The 13,921-nt window shown below is 37.3% G+C and overlaps 1 protein-coding gene across 3 annotated transcripts in view; it reads left to right on the top strand.

Annotated features, from left to right (window-relative positions):
• Positions 1-13,921, top strand: part of LOC131053475 (uncharacterized) — a 123,144-nt gene that overhangs the window by 60,147 nt on the left and 49,076 nt on the right. For all 3 annotated transcript variants that reach the window (XM_057988095.2, XM_057988097.2, XM_057988096.2), the window contains exons 6-7: positions 11,723-11,809; positions 12,005-12,148. In XM_057988095.2, the coding sequence (XP_057844078.1) occupies positions 11,723-11,809; positions 12,005-12,148 (231 nt within the window). The remainder of the gene's footprint in view (positions 1-11,722; positions 11,810-12,004; positions 12,149-13,921) is intronic.

The raw sequence follows: 13,921 nt of genomic DNA, 5'->3' as shown, positions 1-13,921 counted from the left end.
CTTTCGTAGGTCTATCTGGCTCAGGGTTAGAGTTTCAGACGGCACGAGTTCTTTCTTTCTTTTACCTCCCGACCTGATGATACTTTCCCTCCCTTGCAGAGGACGACAATCTCCTGCACACACTTGGCCAATTAAATCAGTTAGATCCAAAATCTTGTCCTGTTCTGCCAATTCATAATTCATTGAAAAATGTAAAACATTATGTCACAATGTTAACTTTAAATTCATCAATTTACCAATTAAAGTCCATCAAATCATCATTATAAGCATAATTGTCATCATTCAAATATTCATAAACATCTGAACATATTCATCAATTAAAGCATGAAAAACTAGGGCACATTCATTCCAATTAAACATGCAAAACTAGGGCACATTTGTTCAAATTAATCATGAAAACTAGGGCACGTTAAACATCTTGCAAGTATAGCATAAATGCACTAGGGCAAACATATAGCAGGGTGTAAATACTACATATTAACATCTAGGGCACAAGTGGGATGTAACAATGCTCCCCTTTTCCAAGATTATTCAATCCTCAAGCACCAATGCAATACTTAAGCATTGATCAGTAATTAATTACCAATACAATACTGATCATAAGCAGCAATATGTTATTAGTCAGTAGTATGTAGATATAAACAGTATTCATTATGCAATGTATGGGAAACTCATACCATAACCACTGTATAGAATCAAACTGCTGTATATTTACTTTCTTATAAATGCCAAATCTCATCTCATCCCATGATGCCTTGAATGCATGGGTGTTGTCTTCTTATAATCCTCCATCGGGCTCAGAGGGTTACAACCTTCCTTCAAAGTGGTGACCATTGGAATGGGATGTTTTCCTTTGCTACTAACCGTATGTCTCTTCATGTTGCGCTTTTTAATTTATTGTTGTTTATTCTAACTAATCCCTCATTCCGTCCTAGAGAAGATCACTACTAGAAGGGAAGAGGATGGGTTCTTTCATATAAATATTATTTACTATATATCAAATCTTATCATATCTACCCTACAATATTTCCGACTGTTGAGGATAGACAATTGTGGCATGTTCTATGATCAATGAAATTGTGAAGTCTTACTTGCGTAAGATAATTTCATATTATGGTTAGGATCTGTTTACTGTTTTGGTCTAGTGTCATGGTGGGGACATGACAGTCTATATTAATATTACTATTAAATACTACATAAGAACATGATCAGGCTTCATATATTAAGCATAGATATTAAGCACATCCCCATGCATACCACCAAGAACAAGGATGTTACTGGCTGTAACTTAATAAAAATTCTGATCTGATCTGTTTGATGGCGATATCACTGGAGGCTTTTGATTCCTTTCCTTTATATCACTTAATGTGAGGGAAAGGTCACACCTCTTCATCATGTATGCCCTTTGGCAAGAGTCACACCCTTTCACCATTAGTACCCTTTGAAAGAGTGCAACTCTTCATTATTTCTGCCCTTTGAAAGGGACACAACCTTTCACAATCAGATCTGCACTTCTGATTCCCCAAATTATCCCCCCTCAAATGAGGTACTCTTCTCCCTTTTATATCTCATGTTTGAAGGAGTCACAACTTTTCATTCCATGTCTTTTGATCATTCATTAACTTAATTAAGTTTTAATTGTATTTAATTATATTCTTTTATATTTTAATTTTAATTGTGAATTTTAATTTTATTATTATGTTTTGCCAATAAATTCTATTTCAAAGTGGGGACATTACATTGAACAGCTCCAACATCTTCCCCAACACAATCACCAATAGACATCTTGTTGACGTGTATTTTATACACAATCATACACAGAATAAAATACCCAAAGGCATCTTATCCTCTCTTGAATAAAGTCTCTAACTGCTGAAGATATCGCAAGAAGGATCAGTTAGGATGACTCCAATGTTCTTTTTGGTAGGGTCTCTACGTGTGGATAAGCACCAGTGGTCGTTGTGATTGCTGTGTCATCAAGGGGCCTTACGTTTCCAAAGAATTTTCTAAAATAAACAAGCTCTCAAAAAATATCAAAAGAGCAGGGTTTGCAAGAGATCTAATCTAGTCTAACCCTAAGAATGACTCAATGCAGACGAGACTTGGCGAGATTCTACCAACTTCAATATTGCCATAAATTAACAACTCAATTGAAATTGATGCGATCTTCTAAGGTAACAAATGATTTTTCAATACATCAAGGATCAAGGACCCAACCACGAAGGTACATATCCAAGATACAACAACGATTGAAGGTTTAAGCGATTCAAGTATCTCCAGTTGACCACGCAAGGCGTTCCTACAATCAGCAAGAAGCTAGTGGTTTGGAAAGCGAATCCTACCAAAGATCAAGTCCAACACTTTGTCCTTCGAATTAACACACTACTTTGATTGAGAATGATTCAAGAAAATGAACAACCATGAAGATAACCACGAGAATTGCAATAAAACACCATAACTTCAATATTTCATTGATCTCAAAGCCATCATGTACAACAATTGTTTGAAATTCCTTCTTCAAATTCAATCTTGCTGCAAAAACAACTTGATTCTAATCTCTAATCTCTCTAACTCTCTAATACATCAATAATTTCTAGCTCTCTGATTACAAAATGAAAAGAAATGAGGGTATAAATAGCATCCTCAATTACAATGAACGGTCCAGATCGAAAGAAGATCAATGGCCAAGATTATGACACCTAAACCCTAATTAGGGTTTATTACAAATAGCCCCCTTTTTACTGAACAATATTAAATGCATAGCCAAATATTAAATTTGGCACAAAAATCTAGGAGACATAGACCAATAACAATTAAGGTGCCATGTCATCTATAACAACCTCTCATCTAGAATCTTATTCCCTTTCCAATGCTCCTTTTTAGCATATGCAATGAATCTTGATACGATTCCTTCGATCTCAGCAATTGGAATCTCGGGAAGATTCTTCATTCTTTCTTCTAAGTGGATGACCTGATCAAATGCCTTGAGAAGAGCAGCGTCCCATCCAGGTTCAAGCTCTTTAGTCTTCTCAATCAGGAGCATGGTAGCAAACATCTAGTCCCGTTGCTCATCTGTGATAACATTAGCATCCTTGCAAAAGATGACCTTGACTCTATCCTCCAATTCCTGCAAATCCACATCTGTCTCAACGTCGATCCTCCTGCCAAGAATGGTACGTAGTACCTCAAACACTCTGTCCTGGATCGGATGGATAACCTCCTCAACACGACTGCATCTAGTACTGATGTCCTCGAAGAGAACTTCCTTCATCTAGAGTAAGGTTGACCACTGAAGCAAACTATGAGGTCCTCCATCCATTATCTTTTCTTGTGCTAGGACCTTCCTTGATGTTTGTTTGATTACTTGTAAGACAGGAATGATAACATCTTTAGTATGAGCAAAAGCGGCTACCGTTATCATCAAATTGTGGATGATCTCAAGAACCTGGATAGCCCTATGAATGGTCTGCATCATCCTTGTTGCAAATTCCAAGGCAACTGTATGAGATTTGTCAATCCATGAGCTCATAAGCTGAACCAAACTCCTGACTCTCTCTGCCTCACCAATTGATTGAAGGGGAAGTGCCTGTACGGGTGATCTTGCTGGATCCTGACGTCCCAAAGGCTGATTGAGATGGCTGAAATATGTTCTCCATGCACCGACCTCTCTCTCAAGCTTCCTATTTTTCTCCATTTCTTCTCTAAGCTTGTCTTTTAATGCCTCAAATGAATCGGTGGCATCATCCAGTGTTTGCTCAGCTGTAAGTGGTCCAAGCTCAAATGTTTCCACATCATATTCCTCTGCAAGGATCTCACCTTCATACTTGTCTACGGCCGGTGTAGCTATCTGCAATTTCCTGGATCCAGTCTCATCTCTAATCATCTTGGACATCTTAGTGGCCTTTCTCTTCTCTGTCACTTCCTGAGAATGTCCAACAAGGCTCTCCAAATCAATCACATTGTCCTCGTCCTCGATCATAATTACCTTCGTTAATCTTTCCTTCAACCAATCTGGGATGGCAGATCTTGTTTCTTTAACCTGTATCTCCTTAAGCAATTCTTCTTCTTTGGGAGGAGATGTTACTTCGTTATCTTCTTTATCTTCATACAACTCATTATCTTGGAGAGATCCACTTGGTGACCTTCGAGGTGCTTGTCCTTTTTTATCGTTCTGTAACATTGATTCCATAGACTCCTCTATCTCAAAAGTCCTCTTTTCCTGTCGAGAAGATGTGCCGGATGAACGATCTCGGTTGGCCTCTTGCTTCTTCTTGGAAGATTCCCTTTTCTCAGGTCTCTCTTTCCTCTTCGAGCCTCTTGGATGGAGATTGCCTTCACTTGCGCTTCGAAGGTTGCCTTCGCTTGCATTTCTAGGATTAGGATTGCCTTCACTTACACTTGCCCCACCTTCAGCTGGTCTCTCCTCCAAGGTGAAAGTCATAGCTATGCCCTGTTCTCTCAACTTCTGATGCTACACATCAACCCATCTGCGAGTACAAGACAAGACTGGAGCCATCAAAGCATCTAGATCCACAACCTCGGGCTCATTCCAATCTAACCTTACTGATTTGCTTTCTCGATCATAGGATGATTGGAGATGTCTGCCACTGTCCTGAGCTTGGTCGGCCACTCTGTAAATCTTGCATTTCCTGATGAAATCCAAAGGCAATCTAGAATGCATCTTTCTTTTCACTTCAAGATCATCTAAGAGATTCATCATAAAATCTTCTATCTGAAACTCATGCTTATATTTTCTACCGACTGTCTCCTCTATATATCCATGTGGATCAAAGCTCTCCCTCAAGGCAAAGAATGAAAATGAATACAAAGCTAATTCCTTCTCTGCATCATCCATGGCTAGAGCATTAGGACATACCTCAACTGAATTGCCTAATATGATAGGTACAGGAACTCCATTTCCATGTCTGTGTCTAAATGCCTTCGCATAAGCTGCTAACTGTCTTGTTACCTCAAGTAACACTATTCTGTCTGTCGGATATCTTGGCAACATGTATGGAGGTGAAGGACATCCATGAACTCTGATATAAGTAAATTTCGGGAATTGGATAAACCAAGCACCGTACCTCTTTACTAGCTCTTGTGCATCCTGTGATAGCCTATTGTGAATCCCGCCTTGCAATGTCCTTGTGATGTTCATCGTGAAGGTATCATTAACTAACTTGTAGTTACTTCCTGGCGGATGATGCAAGTGAACATAGGAATCACAAACTCTGACCTCACCGGGTCCTCTTCCAATCACTCCTCTATGAGGTAGTCCTGCGTACTCAAAGCTCCTGATCAAGGCATATATGACATATGAACTCATGTGGAAGGACTTGGTAGCCTTCAGTCTCCTTAACTATACGTCCAAGCAATGACTAATCATTCTAGCCCAATGAATTGTTCCTTTTCCCTGAACTATCACTTGGATGAAGTAGAACATCCACTTCTCAAAATAGAAGGCTTGAGGAGCCCCTGTGACTCGGTTGAGCATTGTTATCAAATCTCTGTACTCCTCCTGGAAATCAATCCTATGTGGTGTGTTCGGGATCTTGCTCAGGCGAGGACGACTCTTGAGTAGCCAATTCTTGTTGATGATGCTTAGGCAAGCATCTGGATCATCTTCATACATGGACCTGGCTCCTTCTATGCTTTTGTAGACCATATCTCTGTGCTCTGGAAGATGGAAAGCCTCACTTATAGCTTCCTCTGAAAGATAAGCTAAAGTGTTTCCCTCCTTGGACACGATCGTTCTGGACTGAGGATCATAATGGCGAGCGCACTCGATCATCAATTCATGGCACTGGATTGCTGGAGGGAAATCGGCCGCCTTAATGATGCCACTTTCAATTATCCTCCTGGCGACAGGTGATGGCTTGCCAATGTAAGGGACCTCCCAAAACTTCTTCGTACTGAAGTTGCCCAAGTTGGTATCTCCAATGTTGCTCCACCTAGACACGATCTTGGTCTCCAGTTCTTCGTTCTTTTGATCTTCCTTCATGAGAGCTGGACGACTGGTGGATGCTCCCGCCTTCGGGGTCGCCATTGTAATACCTACACAACATTTCATAATAAGTAATAGATTTTGCAATGTATAACTATAGATTAGAGATTAAATTTAGGAAACTTCATGATAAGTCTTTGAGTTATCATTTCCTAAACACGACTGAGCTACTGAAATTTCAAAATTTCAAAATTCAAAATTTAAACTTGAGGCTAGGACGATCAACATTCAAAATTAAGACAAGGGATAACTTCGCCCTACCTCACTTGAGATCTAACTCTAAAAAAAGCAAAATAAGGCAATTCGCCTAGGCAAAAATGAGGTTCGAAGATTTCAACGTGATCTTCTTCTAGCGAACGCCTTCCTTAGCAACTTCGCCAACCTTGAGGGGTCTTCAACATGATGATGGCAAGTTCGCTCCACTTGAACCAAATTCACACTCCCTTTGATGATGTTTCGCACCTCCTTGATGAAATTCGCACCTTGTCTTCTTGATATTTCGCATGCAAAGGATGTTTAAATGGTGATTTGAAATGCAATAACTCACCCTTCCTTTATAGGCGCTCACCCTCTCAATCCCCTCTAGGCCGACTTTAGAAAATAAAGCAATTAAAAAAAACAAATTTTAAATAAAATAGGGGGCGACTTCTATAAAATATTGAGAATAAAACCCAAGCGCACTTCCCCTTTTCTATTTAAATTAATAATTAATTAATTAATTGCCTTCATAATTAATTAATTAATTGCCTTCATAATTAATTTTTTCGATTTTTTTTAAAGGCAAAAATAATTAATTAAATGTTTTGCGCAATTTTTAAATGCCAATTTTAATTAAATATTTCAAATTTTATCGATTTTTTAGCATTTAATATGATTTGAAAATTATATTAGCGCCAAAATTTGGGAGATGTAAAGAGGTACAAACCACATCGCCCTGGTCCCTGACTGAGGGACAGGAGCGAACTTCATTTTGGCCTTGGTTTTCTCACCTTTTACGTTCAAAATCACATCCCTTACGTTGAAACTGGCAATTTAAACAGGAATCTTGAATTTGATTGATTTAATGTCGTAACTGAATACCCCTTATGATCATTATCGCCCTGGTCCCTGACTGAGGGACAGGAGCGAACTTCATTTTCTAGCTCAAATTTGCGATTTTTAAATATTCACTCCTTGTTTGTTACCTTTCAAATGACGTTTTCAACCTTGTATAACTTTGCTTTGATGTGATCTTGGGAAGAAAATGAGTGATTTTGTGAATATCGCCCTGGTCCTTGACTGAAGGACAGGAGCGAGTTTGCCTCCTTGCTCAAGTTGATCACTTTTTGACGTTTGGTTTCTCGCATATCATCTTCTCAAGAACAATTTTGACCTTGTGCGACCTTGTACGACCTTGGCTTGACGTGGTTTTTGAAAGAAATGGCCAATGTAGTGAATATCGCCCTGGTCCTTGCCTGAAGGACAAGAGCGATCTTTTGTGTCTTGGGCTCATCCTTGTTCCTATCAATTGGCAATTGTCTTCACAGTGTAAAATGAGGTCCTTTGATCCTTCTTGAACGTATGAAATGGGATTGACATTCAAAATTTAAGCACATTTAGAGATTTCGCTCTGGTCCCTAGGAGAGGGACAGGAGCGAACTTGGGCATTTCCATCACCTTTGGCGGTCTTTGCAACTTCATTCTTCGTCGAGGCGTTTCAAACGTTATTGCCACCTTGTACCTTGACTTGGAGTGACTTTAAACTTCTAAGGAAGGCAACATAACTAATATTTCGCCCTGGTCCCTGGCTGAGGGACAGGAGCGAATTTGCATTTGTAAGCTCAATCACAATTTGCCAATGTTTAAAAATATCTTCAACGGACTCGTCATGCTTCCTTTCATTCATCTTTGGGATGGAATTCATTTCAACTTGGTGAGAAATTCCCCTTAGCAAGAAATCGCTCTGGTCCTTGGCTGGGGGACAGGAGCGCCTAGGACATCATAGGCTTCACTTGGCGTTTTACAATCTTCAAATTATCTTCAACGGGTTCGTTACACCTTCTTTGCTTGCCTCAAACTTAATACCCACTTGATCTTCACCCAAAACTTGCCTTATAAGAAAAATCGCTCTGGTCCTTGGGAGAGGGACGGGAGCTATCACTAAAATTCGCCCTGGTCCCTGATTGAGGGACAGGAGCGATTTTGCTTCTAGGGTCCATTTTCCTCATGATGACATTTTCAAATTATATTCAATTGATAAAATGTATTTCCTTGGTTCTCCTCAAATCACGAAATCGTTCAAATCTGGCAAGGACAAGGCAATGTTGGATTTTAAGCTTCGGTCCCTTAGTGAGGGACAGGAGCGATTTTTGTTCCTGGCACATTTCCATGTTTGCGAATTTCTTCAAATTATATTCAATGGAAAAAACATGCCTCCCTTTATCTCTTCCAATCCAAAATTCGTCTTGATCCTGCAAGGACAGTAAAATTTTGAGAAACAAGCTCCGGTCCTTGAGTGAGGGACAGGAGCGATTTTTGTCCTTGAGGGCAAATGTTCAACTTTTTGTCGCAAATGACTAAGTCCTGGCGTTCCATCACGTTGATTTCACCTTTCATTACGTCCTTAGCGCTTTAGCTTGATCAAAATGAGGTCAAAATGGTCTAAACAAGACATTTCGCCCTGGTCCCTGACTGAGGGACAGGAGCGATTTGGCCTAAAACTCAAAAATTTGCCACTTTAAGCTTCAAAAATCTTCCACATCTTTTAATTCGCATTCAACGCATCTCCTGGCGACCCTGCACAAGACATATGAAACAAATTAATAACTGGGATGCATAAAATTATGAATTTCGCCCTGGTCCCTGGCTGAGGGACAGGAGCGAACTTGCTTCCTTAGGCCAAAATATCATGATTTTAGGGCTTTAATCACTTGACAAGGCAACAATAAGACTTTTCCAATGCCCGGAATCAATTATCAAAATTTTCAAAATTTGGTCAAAACCATTCAATCAGACAAAATTCCATAATTCTATCATCAACACTTAGGCAAAATTTGGACTAGCATTCGAAATTCTAACTGAACTTAGATAGACTCTCTTGACCTCTGATGAATTCTCCTTATTTCAAAATTGCATCTTATGTGAGGATGCTCAATAGCTCTCAAAATTGACTGGACTCTGGCCTGAAAACACAAAACTGGAAACCCTAAGGCTTGACCCTAGTCCAGACGACTAACTCACTAACCCAAAACCCTAAAAAAGCAGAGAGAAGGACGAGCAAAACGAGCAAAAAAGAGGGGGTCCCCATTTTAATGGGGCGATGTGTGAAATGGTCACAACACATCTTTGCAACTCTGAATAGCATTACATTTCCTCTCTCCTTACAAGGGGAAAATCCAAAGGGTTGTGGACACCTAGGCTCAATGAACTAAGGTAGGAAAAGAAATAAAACAAAAAGCTCAAATTAACCCCACCAATCAAAACACCAGCTACCTAACAAACAACTTAAACACAAAACAAGCAAACCAAAGTTACATTCATGGACACCAAGAAAGTCACAAAAGGGATAGAAAGGAAGAAGAAAACATGATAGTGGAATGTGACTTTATACCTCTTTTAGCACTAGCCTTCTCCTTCCAAATATCAATTTGACTAGGCCTTTGGTATTTTATTATTCTCTTTAGAAGCAGTTTGCTTTAAAATTGTTTTCTTTCTGCTTTTTTTTTGCTTCTGGATAGATTTTCTTTGAAGCTGTAATTTTTGGAATATTTTATTATTATTTTAATATTTTTAAAATCCCTAAAAGCTCTTTATTTTAATCTATGAATGCTTTGAGCACATAAACTCTCAAAGACATTTGAAGTTGGGCTTATGTTGTAGAAATTGTTATTTAGTTGATAGTTTAAAAATGTTTCTTTTCTGCTTTTCTTGCAGCTTGTGGATAGATTTGCTTTAAAGTGATACTTTTTGGATGTATTATTATTATTTCTTAAATCTCTAAAAGCTCTTTACTTTGACCTGTAAATAAGTGCTTTGAGCACTGAAATTCTTAATTATAGTTGCAGTTGGGCTTATGCTGTAGAAACTGTTATTGAGTCGAAGTTATTATGAATCTTATGTTTGTAATTTCATTGAGTAAATCAAATGCAGATTTTTTTGGTTCAAGCTTTGTATTGACATTTGCTTCTTGAAATTGTGTGATGTTCAAACCGTTATCCTTCAAAATCTTGTTTGCAGCAAAATATTAGATTCTGATTTAGCCAGTAAGAAGCTTTTGTGACCATTCATGCTTTAAATAGTTTGCTTTTTTTAATATCTGAAAATTTTGTCTGCAAGCCTTGACAACAGTCTGATGCATGCATTCAGGGCAAAAACATTGGTATTTAGTAATTTCTATTTATGGAAATAGTATACCCCCATGGAAGCTTGTATAGCATGCATACTTGTAAATTTTGTTTGTAGTTTAGTCTAGAGATAGTTTTAAGTTTAATTAGGTCTTAGGGAGCTTCCCTTTACAATTGAAGAACAATTCTACCGTACAAATTTAAATACTAACACCTTGTACTAAAAGGAATCATGGCTTTGGAATTTGGATATTTATGGGCCATGACTTAAAAAAAAGACATAACATAAAAGGCCAAACTAAGGTTAAGAGGGGCCTGATTGGAACATGTCATAAACTTGTACATTTTACCAAACCTATCAACCACAACAAAGACACAATTGTTATGTTCTAAAATCATTGGAAAACCACTTAACAAATCTATAGAAGTATCTTCCCATGGGTAAAATGACTCAAGAAAAGGACAAAAAAAATGAAACTCCTTTTGGAAGGTTGGCAGACACATAGTAAAGCAAACCTCAAAAAGTGAAAAACACAATGATGAATAACAAGACCAAGATTTGTATGACCCTTTTTTCCTGTCTTTTATTTTAATTAACTTTGAGAGGGGGATTTACACTGCGTAGACACTTACATTTGCAGTAGTGAAGCTCTCCTTTTATAGCTTTCTGAATAAGACAGTTGCTGGTCCTTGCCAGTTGAAGGTGGATTGAAGTACCAAGCATGGGGAGATCAACTTGATAAGACAGTTGCTGACAAAATTTGTAGATATATTTGTTAGCGTTATTCCCTAGGATTTTCAACATGAATTCTTTGAAGCTGATATTACCCAAATCAGACAGTATGCCATCATGGCAAGAGACAACATTTGGAAAGGTGATTTGGAAGGGAAAGTGACCGTCCATTCTGGTGTTTTTGGTAGGAGTTATACTGCTATAAATGTACAGATAATCATTTAATTTATCCTCTTATACATGTCAAATAGTTTGTTTTAAATTATTAACTTATTTAAGTATTGATCATGCAAGAATTAGGATCATGAAGCCATCTTAAATTCTGGAGCCGACAACAAAATAATGTGGCATTTGTATTGCTCTTAGATATTTGAGCACGTCTATGGTTTTCTCCTTACCTTTTAATGGTGTCAAATGAATTTTGATTTTAGTTGTTAATTCAACTCAATATATTACTGGCAAAAATCTCTTTAGTTTTATGCTCAACGATGTGCTTTGTATGGTTTGCCATGTTTGCCAGATCTCGCTTCTTATTTTTGGTTACCTCATAAGTGCTGTAGTGATTTCAAAAGCATCACTTGCCTTGTTTGACTTTTCATTCAAACTTGTGTTCCTTGCCCTGAAATTCTGCATCTTGTAACTGTGAATCCACATATTTTGCAGTTAAAGATTTGAAACTTGAAGCCGTGGAATCGTTGAAGGGTTGTCATTATACTGCAGTGGGAAAACATCTTTGTGGACCTGCAACAGGCAACTATATTTCTAATTGTGCATTATCTCCATATTTAAAGACAATGTTGTTGATGCTTACATGGATTAAAAACTTTTACAGTTTTACTAGAAGTAGTTGAACTCTACAATTCACTCAACAATGGTACATCAAATAGATCTTGTTTCTTACTGTAATGCCATTTCACATTTCTTATTATGAATTTATAAGTACAGATCTTGCCTTAAGATGCTGTCTTCATGGGAGCAACAGGAAGAATATATCTGAAGATATGAAGAGAAGAGGAAGTTGTCCGTATATAAAAGGTCTTGCAATTGCAACATGTTGCCACCATCTTTGTCAATGGAAATCTTATGTGAGTAAGTTTATTTTCCCATGATAGTGAAGAAAGGTTCCTTTTCTAGAAACTATGGTTATTTTAGTTCAGTTTATGAAATCCTAATTAAACCTATTTACTTCAGAGAATCAGTTTTTGCAGTTATATTCTTGCTTGAAAAGACAAAGCTGGCAATAGTCTACGATTTTTTCTTGATTACTCTCTGAACTGTAAACTTTCCCTGGCCTTTGTGTTTCTTTCTGTGATTAGCACTATATGACCAAAATTTAATTCATTTTAGAACATTCAAATAATGTTTTATTTTCTCATAATTACTAGCTTGTTGTCAAGGATGTATTCAGTTTAAAATAGAACTAGCATGTAAATTTGTAGGAAGCATTTTGCCGTTAACAAAATTGCAGTTAAAAACTTAAAGCTTGTTCATCGGAAATCATGTTTATATTGAAATTTGATTGCTCCATTATCACAAACATAACTATTTTACAATTGTTGAGACATGGACCAGCTAGGACTCGAACCTAGGACCTTCCATACGCTGCTGGAGTGCTCTACCACTGAGCTACTGGCCCCTCTTGGACCAGTCCATCGTCGGTCTGGGTGTGGCTTATTTCCAACACCAACACCCCCCCATAAGCCACACCTCTCGTGTGCTTGGGGCTCCTAACCTGGACCTGGCTCTGATACCATGTTGAGACATGGACCAGCTAGGACTTGAACCTAGGACCTTCCATACGCTGCTGGAGTGCTCTACCACTGAGCTACTGGCCCCTCTTGGACCAGTCCATCGTCGGTCCGGGTGTGGCTTATTTCCAACACCAACAACTATGAGCTTTCTTATAATCACTCAGTAATATTATTTTTCACTTTTGGCAGATGTTTAGTCTCTGACTAGTGAAGTATAAATGATCCATTAAAGTGTGAAGGTTATTGTGATATGCATCTGGATTAAGCTGCGCGTATTTTATTTGCATGAATGTTTTGGATCACACTCCATGATCCATTATCAGGATGAGAGAGTTGTTGAAAAAATAAATAATTTGCAGACCCAATAGATAAAAAAGCGGAGAAGATGGTGGAGTTGCACAATTTTCAAGGAAAGAAAAAGACAACAAATATGAAAAAAGCAAAGGAGAAAGCAACCAGTGAATGAGCAAGGAGGGGAGAAAAACAAAATCAATAGAAACAAAAATCAAAACAAAAAGCAAAAAACTATAAAACAAAGGTAAAAATAATAAAAATACAAACACAAAGGAAAACTAATAATAAAAAAATGAATAAAAATAAAAGAGAGAGAGAATAAGAAGTGTGAAGATAAAAACAAGAAATGTGAGAGCAAATTACCTTCAAATAGGTAAGAAAAGAAACGGTCTAAATCAAGAAGAAAAATATAATATATAAATATAAATAGATATTTGAGTACGTGTGTGTGTATATATATATATATATATAAATGTATATGTACATATATGTGCACGTATATATACATATACATTTATATATGTATATGTATACACACACACATATATGTATATATGTGTATACGTATGTATGTATGTATGTATATGTATGTATGTATGTATGTATTAATTATGTATATATATTAATATATATATACATACATACATACATACATATACATACATACATATATGCATATATATATACATACATATATGTATGTATGTATGAATGTATATATATATATATACATAATACATACATACATATATGTATGTATTATGTATATATATATGCATATATGTATGTATGTATTTATATATATATGCATATATGT

Source organism: Cryptomeria japonica, chromosome 4 (assembly GCF_030272615.1).
Source record: "Cryptomeria japonica chromosome 4, Sugi_1.0, whole genome shotgun sequence".
In the NCBI taxonomy this organism is placed as follows: Eukaryota; Viridiplantae; Streptophyta; class Pinopsida; order Cupressales; family Cupressaceae; genus Cryptomeria; species Cryptomeria japonica.
Note: the sequence above shows the minus strand (reverse complement) of the source record. Positions and strands in the feature narration are given on the sequence as shown.